Source organism: Hakea prostrata, chromosome 4 (assembly GCF_041222555.1).
Source record: "Hakea prostrata isolate BN-2017 chromosome 4, UWA_Hpros_2, whole genome shotgun sequence".
NCBI classification, from domain to species: Eukaryota; Viridiplantae; Streptophyta; class Magnoliopsida; order Proteales; family Proteaceae; genus Hakea; species Hakea prostrata.
In genome coordinates this window covers 9944935-9954741 of record NC_142603.1, presented here as the reverse complement: position 1 = coordinate 9954741, position 9807 = coordinate 9944935, and the positions used below count along the sequence as shown (strand labels likewise).

The 9807-nt window shown below is 37.7% G+C and overlaps 1 protein-coding gene across 3 annotated transcripts; it reads left to right on the top strand.

Annotated features, from left to right (window-relative positions):
* Positions 1-426: 426 nt before the first annotated feature.
* LOC149017735 (uncharacterized) lies at positions 427-9765 on the top strand. Of its 3 annotated transcripts, XM_089152062.1 has the most exons (7): positions 427-589; positions 1577-1625; positions 2230-2327; positions 2755-2931; positions 4547-4645; positions 4774-5019; positions 9255-9765. In XM_089152062.1, the coding sequence occupies exons 3-7, from the start codon at positions 2265-2267 to the stop codon at positions 9537-9539; spliced, it is 870 nt and encodes a 289-aa protein (XP_089008188.1). In that variant the 5' UTR covers positions 427-589; positions 1577-1625; positions 2230-2264; the 3' UTR covers positions 9540-9765. The 3 variants fall into 3 exon arrangements, with proteins under 3 accessions (XP_089008188.1, XP_089008189.1, XP_089008187.1); XM_089152063.1 differs by lacking the exon at positions 1577-1625 and having other exon boundaries at positions 2235-2327; XM_089152061.1 differs by lacking the exon at positions 1577-1625.
* Positions 9766-9807: the final 42 nt, after the last annotated feature.

Sequence of the window (9807 nt, the reverse complement as noted above, 5' to 3'; positions counted from 1 at the left end):
CCCCTTTTGTTCCAAAAAAATTTAAAATTACTTTTAATTAGTTTTATTTTTAAACTTTCAAAATTAATGGTAATTTAAAATTAAAGTTTAAAAATAAAATAATTGAAAATAATTTAAGATTTTAACGGTTAGGGTATTTGAGGATGGTTATTAAATTTAAATAAATCTAGGGGTGATTTTTAAAATTAAAATATATTTTTAGTTAAGGACAATTTGAGGATTTGAAGAAATATTAAAACATAAAAGCACGTGATTGATACTTTGTTATTTAAAAGGGATAACTGATTGGTATTTTGTTATTTGTAGGGAGGTAAGTGATATTATTGAACTAACAGAGAGTTCGATGTAATTTGGTCAACTGAAAGGAGGATGTAAATGATATTTATGGAAAAAATAAAGAATTCTCTGACTCTCTCCAACCTTCGATTGCGGTCAGCGAAGTGAAACTACTTAGAAAGAAATCCTCGTGAGTGGAGGAACTGAAAGAGAACAGAAAACGTGAAAGTCGCTTTCAGATCACCGAATTGGAAAGAAGCCACAGAGAAGTTCATCTCTTCTCCTCCAATATTCTCTTCTGTATCGGAAGAAGGTACGGATGTTTACTCTACAGTCGCTCTGTGTTTTTGTCATTCTATATCTATGGAGCAGAAAAAAGCGTAAAATTTATGCATACTTTCATTCGTTTTCACTACTAAATTACTTCCTCAATCTGAATTGCCAATAGCTGAGGAAATCTATGGACATTTTTCTTTTTCAATTCATGCCTGGATCTTCATCTGTCTGTAAGCTAGTTCGTGTTTTACGTTTGATTTGAATTTTCCCTTGTTATTACTTTTTACTTTTTTTTTTGGGGGGTTTGGCTGCTTTTTTTCTTGTCGTGCTTTACCTTTTGAAGCTCATTGTTGGTTCTGAGAATCATTAGTTTCATGTGTTTCGGAAACGCTCTTTGCTTGATCACCGATTGTCGACTGTTTGACTTTATTAAATTAAGTGGTTTGTTTATTTGGCTGTCGGTTTGTTTCCCTCTAGGAGATTCTTGATGAGTTTCTTATTTAGCAGTAATATCAAGTTTAGGAGTCAAATGCAGTTTCTGTGATTTGTCTGTTGAAGAGTGTTTTGCGACTGAAAATTGTTTAATGATACCGTTAGATGGATACAGTGATGTGGTTTCTTCGAGAATCTGTAATTCCCGTGCTCGTTTTAGGCTGCGTGCAGTTTTTCTGCTCTTATGTTAAATTGATGGATTCCGTTGTCCAGTTTTGTTCCGCCAAAAATGCAAATAGTTTCGTTGACTAATCTGAGTAAAACCCATATTTTTCTATAATTCCACTTGTTCCAGGTTTGATTGTGTAAGATTTGGTAAAAACCGGGTTGCTTGTAGTATAAATGGATGTCTGGTTTTCACAACAATGGTGTTGCTAATATTTATGGTGTTGCTAGTTGGGAACCCGAGCTTGTGAAGAAGAGATTTCAAACGCATTAACTCAATGCAGTACAAGCTGTAGCTCTAGGCTCAGATTTAGCACTAGACATTGCCACTATGGTCTGTTTCTCACATAGTTGTCATGACGCTTAGGTGATCCTAAGCGTTAAAGAGGGTCAAAGTTCAAGGCGACACCAATAAGGTGAGTAAAGCATTAAGGTGCCAAATTTTGCAACCAAGCATTTTAGTTACCAAAGCACCTGGATGCCTAAGCATCTTCTAGGTGATGCCTTGATAGTACAATTTCTTGCTTGTCCAAGTAACAAGATTACTGCTAACAAAAGCACAATGATCAGTTATGTATATTCTTTCACCTTCACCTTCAGCATTAGCTTTATTGCATTAGACTATTCAATTGGATAAATTTTTTTATTAGGGTTACATGTAAGACAGTTTTATGGAGCACTTTCAAAATATCTTAGAACGATAAGACAGTTTCATGGAGCACTTCCAAAATATCTTAAAACTAGGCAAGCTGCCTCCAGTGAGCCTGTTTGGGTGTTTTTATAAATGGCTTTTAGCTACTATTTTAAAAGAAATATCTGACCTGGTCATAGTATAATAAACGATTTTATCAAGCCTTCAATACTGATGCTATTTGTAAGCTCCCCACTGTCATTCACTCACCTCTTCTGTGGGCCCATTTGCATATTCTATAAGACCTGTACTTCTTCATCTTTGCTATTTGATTTGTTTCTATAGTAATTTCTTGTCTCATGATAATGATGTATGGAACCTTGTTACAGGACAGGAAACACTTCAGATTGAGAAAGTAGTCGCCATGTTTCGGAGAAAGCCTTCTCATAGCTCAGAGGAGAATGATTCTTTGCAGCAGGGTCTGAAGGTAAGCAGAAGTTCTGACATAGGAAATAAAATCAAGGGTCTCTATATTATTTGAATTCCTAATTCTGGGGTTTGAGTTTAGAAGGTTATATTATCCTTCTAATTTTATGGATCAAATCCTAAGAGGTTACTGCTTATGTCCTCATTGTTTTGGGCATTCTTATATGATCCGCATAACTATATATGAATGCAAGACTGTCCATCAATTGGCCTTCAAGCCTTAAGAATATGTCATCCACATGGTGATGAAACATATTCTACGTATACCTCACTCCAGTGGTACTTTCCTAATGGTTGCTGGGACAACTTGGGAGTAGTGATCTGTTCAGAACCTTGTTTTATTTGCTACAAAAAAGAAATTGCATCTGAATTTTCCTAAAGATAGAATGTCAAGTTTACAAGCTCTCTTATCCTTATCCTGTCAACAGATCAATGAGCTAAGGACTGCTATTGGACCATTATCTGGGCGTAGTTTACAGTACTGTAATGATGCATGCCTGAGAAGATACTTGGAGGCTCGGAATTGGAATGTTGACAAGTCAAAGAAAATGTTGGAAGAAACTCTCAAGTGGAGATCATCCTATAAGCCTGAGGAAATCCGCTGGGTAAAGATATGCAACTTGCCCCCTATATTTTTGAGAACTTTAGGTTTCTTGAAGCACCTATGAATTGCTGCACAGCCCAAGTATATGCTACTTGGCTGGTCAGGTGAGGCCTATTTTTGTAGGTAGGTAGACCAAAGGTCCAATTTTCAAATGTAAAGTTTCAGCCCATCCAGAGTTTGCAAAGTGGCAAAATAGAGCTTCTCAAAGTTTAGGACTTTGGTTGAGTGCATGATGGTGGTCCAAGTACAATTCAGGTGCTTAGAAATACGTGGGCATGCATGCGAATGCAGATGTTTATTATTTGTTGAATCTAAGTAAGGAATTTGCCACATGGCTAATCTAAACTACATCCTCTCTATCCAACAGTCAGAACTGCTGCACCATCTGTACATGTTCCACAATGATACTAGGGTTGCATGGATGCCTTCCTTAAGGGCCACTTGGAAGCCCTTTTTGTGGTCTTGACTCTTTCTTTCCTTGATACTTTCTTAATTGTTTAATTGTTCTTGGTAGTCTATAGCAATTATTAGTGTTTGTTCTCACAGATGTTGAACCATGTCAACCACTGAACCCAAAATAGTTCCAGGCCCAGATTTTTTCTTAAGTAATGCATAAGTATACAAAACATCTTATAGTCCAAAATCTAGTGATAGTCCATTCATTAATTTGTATGGAATTTGATATTTCAATCATTTTGTGTGATGGGGATGCTTTACAATTACTGCATAAATGCACATAGAAGTGAAGTTGAAGCTCTGTCATGCCACATGGCAGGTCAGATGGGGTTGAAATTTCGTGGACAGGTCAACCGCATGGTCTGCGGGCCACACAGAATGTGTGATAACTCAACCAGTGCTGACCAAGTGGGAAAACAAGTGTTGAAAATTTTGCAAGATGATATGAGGTAATTGTGCTTGCCACAATGTGGATGACTGGCAAATATAGAGGCATGCATGGGAGGGTATTTGACTGAAATTGATTATTCAACTTGACACATGGCTAGTCTGGACCATTCCTGAGAAAACAAATCGCCAGGACCACCTCATCACCCTTCTAAGTGGGAATGCCTAGAACACCTTTTTAGATAAGCCAGCCTAGTTGTTTAGGATTTTGATTCTTCTTCTCTGTTTGGTCGTTATATTTTCTTTGGGGCATGAGGAAAGGGCAGGGATTTTGTTCAAAGATGCTGATTTCTATTTGAATACAGCTTGCTTAATCTATTTCTCTAAACAATAGTTTTGTTCCTTGCCTTTGGAACTCAATATTACATTATGTCAGGGTACTTATGGAAATATGTCTAAATATTCTTAGCTTGGAAAGGCCTTTTTCTGATCGTGTATCTCGTTGGAGACTGAGTGAAGGAGATGCAAAAATGGAATTCATCTTTACCATCTAGAGGCCCAAAACTGTCTCTAGAAATAAGTCTAGCAACACCCAGTTGGTATTGCCATAGGCTTTGAGCCCTTCCTATGTATCAACTTGAGTTCTACTGTTTTCTAGGTGTCTCCAAGTCTCCTCTATCTTGTGGTATTATTTGATATTTTGCTGAGGGATTCTGTATGAGAATATCATTTATTGAAAATTGCACTTATTCTGCATGCTATTTTATTGCCAGCATGAGGTAGCAGTTGAAGGCGAGACCGGAAAATTATACCGGGCAAATTTTCATGATCGGTCTGGGAGGACGGTTCTTATCTTGCGACCAGGAATGCAGGTCTCTCTCTCTCTCTCTCTCACTCACTCTCTTTGTAACTGGATTATCTTTGAAAAAGAATTAGTGCAGATTATTTTATATTTTGGAAATTAACCAGTAGCCATACCTCTTTTCTCTTGTCCTTTCAGAACACAAAATCACACGACAACCAGATCAGGCATCTAGTGTACCTGCTGGAGAATGCTGTCCTTAATCTTCCTGATGGTCAAGAACAGATGTCATGGTTAATAGACTTCACCGGCTGGTCAATGGCTAACAGTGTGCCGATAAAAACTGCCCGAGAGACGGCAAATGTTTTACAGAACCATTACCCTGAGAGGCTCGCTCTAGCATTTCTGTACAATCCGCCAAGAATTTTTGAAGCATTTTGGAAGGTTTGAACTCAACTCATCCTTGACCTGCCTCTTGCTTCCTGGTTGAATGGAAACCATGAAAACCACATGAGGATATCCATATGTTCTTAAACTGAATACTAAGGCCCATTTGGTTAGTATAAAGTAAAACAAAAACCATAGCAAACTGGGTAGTGTTTCAAATTAAAAAAAAATAAAATATTATATGTTATAACTAAAAAAAATCTTACTTCATTTTTACCAAAACATCATGAAAAATATTTTCAACCTCTTACCTTTTCTTTCTTGGTGACCCACTTGTTTTCCTCAACATGCTTACAAACACTCCAACTGGTAGTTTCTTCTTTAATTTCTTTACATAATATTTAATTTCTCTTGATCGCTGAATTTTTTATTTTATATCAATTTTACATTTACCATATGTTGCCTAGCTCTTTTATCAATTTGCATCTGAAATGAACTCTCTCTGTGCATGTTTTCTTCATAAAAATGTAATTATTTCCATGTTTCACTTGGGCCTGGATAATTAAAAGCTTAAAAAATGGTTTCACTATAAATAAAAAAAACCTAAAAGGAACCCTTTTTTTCTTCTCCAGAATCTTTGTAAAAAGCAGGATGCAATGTTTAAGTCCAACTATCACCTTTTGAATTGAAATGCTAGAGTTCAAAGTTAAATGATCTTACTCTGGTTGTCTAACCTAGTTTAGCAAAGTAGCCTGCCTTGTTGGTTTGGATACTTTTTTTTGTTTGCCTTTCTCAGTGTTACCCTTTTGGTTAATACTGAAATACCTGAGATTCAATTGCAAGAACAAGATATGTTAGACAGATAGGGAAACAACAAAAGAAAAGAAGAAACAAATACAATTAGAAACCAGGTAGCAATGGAAGGCTGAGAACTGTGGAAGGGAGCCAGGGGCCAATACAAATGAACCCCAGAAACCTTTCCCTTGACCAACTCATTAGTCAGTGAATTTGCAGATGGAGTAGTCCTGAAAGCACATCCTTGTGATGACCTAAATGGTGAGTCTTTTGGATTAGATGCAAACATCTCCATGGCCCACCTGAAGTTGCTTGGAGTCAACCAGTCATGAGATGAAGTGAGCTTAGAATGACCTTCAACAATAATCTGTGTCTCTCTCTGCTACTTGGAAATTTCTATGCAAAATAACCCTGTCATGATTTGTAAAACACCTCCAAGATGAGCTGATCCTGGACTGCCTAGGGAACTGCTGTCTGCATTGAGTTTGATCATGCAAGTAGGAGGTGGATTCTGAGCATGCCAAATTGGACACCTATCTTCAAATGTCTCATAAATTATTTATTTCCAAGAGAATCAGTGTCAGGCTAAGGCGACACTTAGTGTATGGATAATACCACGGAATATTTCAAGAATGATCTGAATCACTTGATAGGTTTGTCGACATCAAGTGGTAAACTGGTAATTAAAAACACAAACCATCACCTAACCTTTCCCCTTGTGGTAAAAGAACGATTGCCAAAAGTCCATGAGGTTACACACTCTGTGGAAGTTCACAAAGTGAGTCCAGGTGTCTCTAGCTCTGTAGGATGGACCATAAAAGTTATGACTCACTGGTCTTAGTTTGGGTTTGAATTTAAAAGCTTTTGGATGAACCCTGCCCCCTGCAGTGGCAGTTGTAGAGCATAGGGGGTCTCCCATCTCTGTTAAGAGTTGATTTTCCATGTTTATGAAGTATGTAGATTCCTGCTAGTTATGGAAATTAGTTACAGGTAGGGTATTCAAGAAATTTATTATTCATGAGGGTTCTGAACATGGAGTGGACATTGGATGATTAGGGCTTAGAGTCAGCATTCCAAACACGTTTTTTGCCCATCCCTGCAATCTCACTGGAAACTTTTAGCAGAAGACCATCAGCCTTTGAGCCATTGAGGATCAACAGTCAGCAGTCTGCAATATTTCATCCAAGTCTGATTACTAATTTCAGTAGTCTTCTAAAATGCCAAAAGGCTACCTGTTTAGTGGGTCATGTTTGTACCAAACATATTGTCTAAAACATTAGTGTTTGAGTCAATGGGTTATGTTAGATTTTGTTAGTTCAGGTCCTATGACTTCTTTTTAAGTAAATTGGAATGAAAATTCTTTTTTTTTTTGGCCCTTCGTGATAAGAGAATAAAAGGATGCATTAAACTAGGGTATTACATGGTTCATTACTAGTACATGCAGTGGATGCTAAACTTACTAGATAGTCTGTGCGTGTGGGGTACTTAACAAACATACATGAATATTCTTAATACAAGATAATAGTTCTAGCAAAATGGGAATTAAGCTGATTGGATATGTATTGGCTTTCAGAGAGAATAAATCATGAGCTGCTTCATCATTGCGCCATATTTCAGTGATCTGCATACGTTGTTGCTTTGCATGGTTTATCCCTTCATAGATTCAATGTACTACTGTGTCCAGCTTGCTTACTTTCTTTAGACTTCCATAGCCAACATAATGGAGTTTTCCACTCCATGCTGCAGTGTCTAGAACTGTGTCAAGTACCCCCTACACATGGTAAAGTGGGCGAGCATACCCATTTTAACATATTAGTCATATAATTCATTTGGCTAGTGGTTAGAGTCTTTTCTTCAGTTTGAGAGGACTGGGTTTCAGTGGTATGCAATGGTGAGAGTTTCAAATCGTTTATCCAGGTATACGCACTATTTAAAACTCTGTCAGGTATGGGTTTTTCATGAGTGAAAGATGCACGGGTTTCTCTTTCTCCATATGAAATAGCATGTGATAATGGAGATAGAAATTAGCCATCTCCTGGATGCCTTATTGATGGTCGAAGTGGTTATCAACTTATCATAGACGTGCAAAGATCAGTCATTGAGGAGACGTGCAAAATTCTCTTTGGAATGACATCTAAAGGCTTAAAACTCTCAAGTCTAATGCATAGAAATTACGTAAATAACAATACCAAGCAACGTATTTGCACAATCTATATTGATGTATTGGACAGTATATTAAAACTTCTGTTCTGTTATTAAACCTTACACATTCTTTCAATTGCTCCTTTACCCTTATCTTGTTACCAAAAGTTCATTTAGTAGGTGTAGAGAAAGGGTTCAAATATTTTGACAGTGACTTCTTAGTGTTTCATTATCAATTTTTTTTTCAATTTTCTTGCATATTCTTTTGAGTACCCGTGAAATGATAAGTACCTTCTTTGGGGAACAGTTTGTGTTATATTAAAAGGGAAGAAACAGTAGGGTTCTCATTGGCACTCTAATCCTTAGTCTGACCATGTGGGTCCCATTCGGATGATAGGATTTTCATCCCCTCATAGGTACAGTGTGAAGGGTTTTCTTATGCTGCTTATTTTTCTTATTGGGAGAGGGTTAGGTATGCCATCAGCTTATGCTATGGTATATACACAAGGCTAGACACAAGAGGGCAAGAGGATCTTCTCCAAAGGGGAGAAGGGGAGAAGAGACAATGACACATGTTGGGCACATGGTGTGCCAGTCTTTTCCCCTATTTATTTTTAATTAGGAAAAGAGATAAGTATGGTACAAGGCAGCAAATCACATGGCTCCATTCTTTTTGTTAGCAAACTATCATGTGAAGAAGGTTGAACGGGTCGAGCACCCATAAGGCCATAACCCGATTGATTGAGAAATCAGTAGCACAATTGGATTGTGTTGATAGGAATCATGCACACCCAATCTGCAACAACTGTATCAGTCTGATGCAACCGATTCTTGCAATTTGAGCACAGCAGCAACACTTCTGCTAGAGAAGATTCCAGAAATAGCCATGCAGTGCTCTGCTTCCACTTCTCACCTTCCAGAGACTCATCAAATGAAAAGGGGGAAAAAGTAAAAATGCTTAACCATTAGATGATTGGAGTTGTGGATCATCTGACTGGAATTGGCGGATTCTGGTTGGGATCAGACAAAAATTGACAGCAATGGTTTCATCCCTGTTTCTGAACTTCCTAGCCCAACTTCTTAACCCTGTAAATTTGTGCCGTTGCTGTCTGCAGAGTTGCCATTGCGTTGTGTAAATTCTTACACCTCTCTCCTCTCTTTTGCAATTGAAGTCAATGTTAGTAATGAACATATCCTGTAGTCTAGCTTCTTAAACTGCAGATTCATTTTCTGGGTGACTTTTGCAGTGCGACTGAGCAAGTTTTGTGTTCAGATAATGTTCTAATATATTGGGCTCTCAATTGCCTTGCACTTCATTTGCAGTAAATGCTGTGGGATTTCTTCTGTCCATGCAGGTTGTAAAGTACTTCCTAGATCCGAAAACATTCCAGAAGGTGAAATTCGTCTATCCCAAGAACAATGAGAGCGTGGAAGTCATGAAATCATATTTCGATGTGGATAACCTTCCAGCAGAATTTGGCGGACAAGTCAAATTGCAATACGACCATGAAGAATTCTCAAGAATGATGGCCCAAGATGATGTAAAAACTGCTTCTCTCTGGGGATTAGACAGTAAGCTTAATCACATCAACAATGGTCATATGGAAACAAAGTTGGCTCCAGAACCGGTGCAGCCATGAAACTATGTATAAAGCAATTATATTCTCCCATTGCACTGTCCTATTTTGAAGACATGAAAGGATCACAAAAACTGATTGAGTTTAACTGGGATTTCAATCATTGGAGCTGATCTATGCTAGCAGAGTGTTCCAATTTGAGGCTATAAACCTTTAATTGTTGGGAACTTAGCTACCCTTGAGAAGACTTGAAAAACTGTCCTAGCTTCTTCTTAATGGGAATGTACCAGTTGTGTCTGATGCTTCTTATATACCAGTTCTGCTGCAGCGT

Bases quoted from the DNA above. Each gene is read 5' to 3' on its own strand.
- LOC149017735 (XM_089152063.1), top strand. From the start codon at position 2,265: ATGTTTCGGAGAAAGCCTTCTCATAGCTCAGAGGAGAATGATTCTTTG. The intron at 2,932-4,546 runs GTAAAGATATGC...TTTTATTGCCAG, and splicing joins AGCCTGAGGAAATCCGCTGG to CATGAGGTAGCAGTTGAAGG. The intron at 5,020-9,254 runs GTTTGAACTCAA...CTGTCCATGCAG, and splicing joins TTTTTGAAGCATTTTGGAAG to GTTGTAAAGTACTTCCTAGA.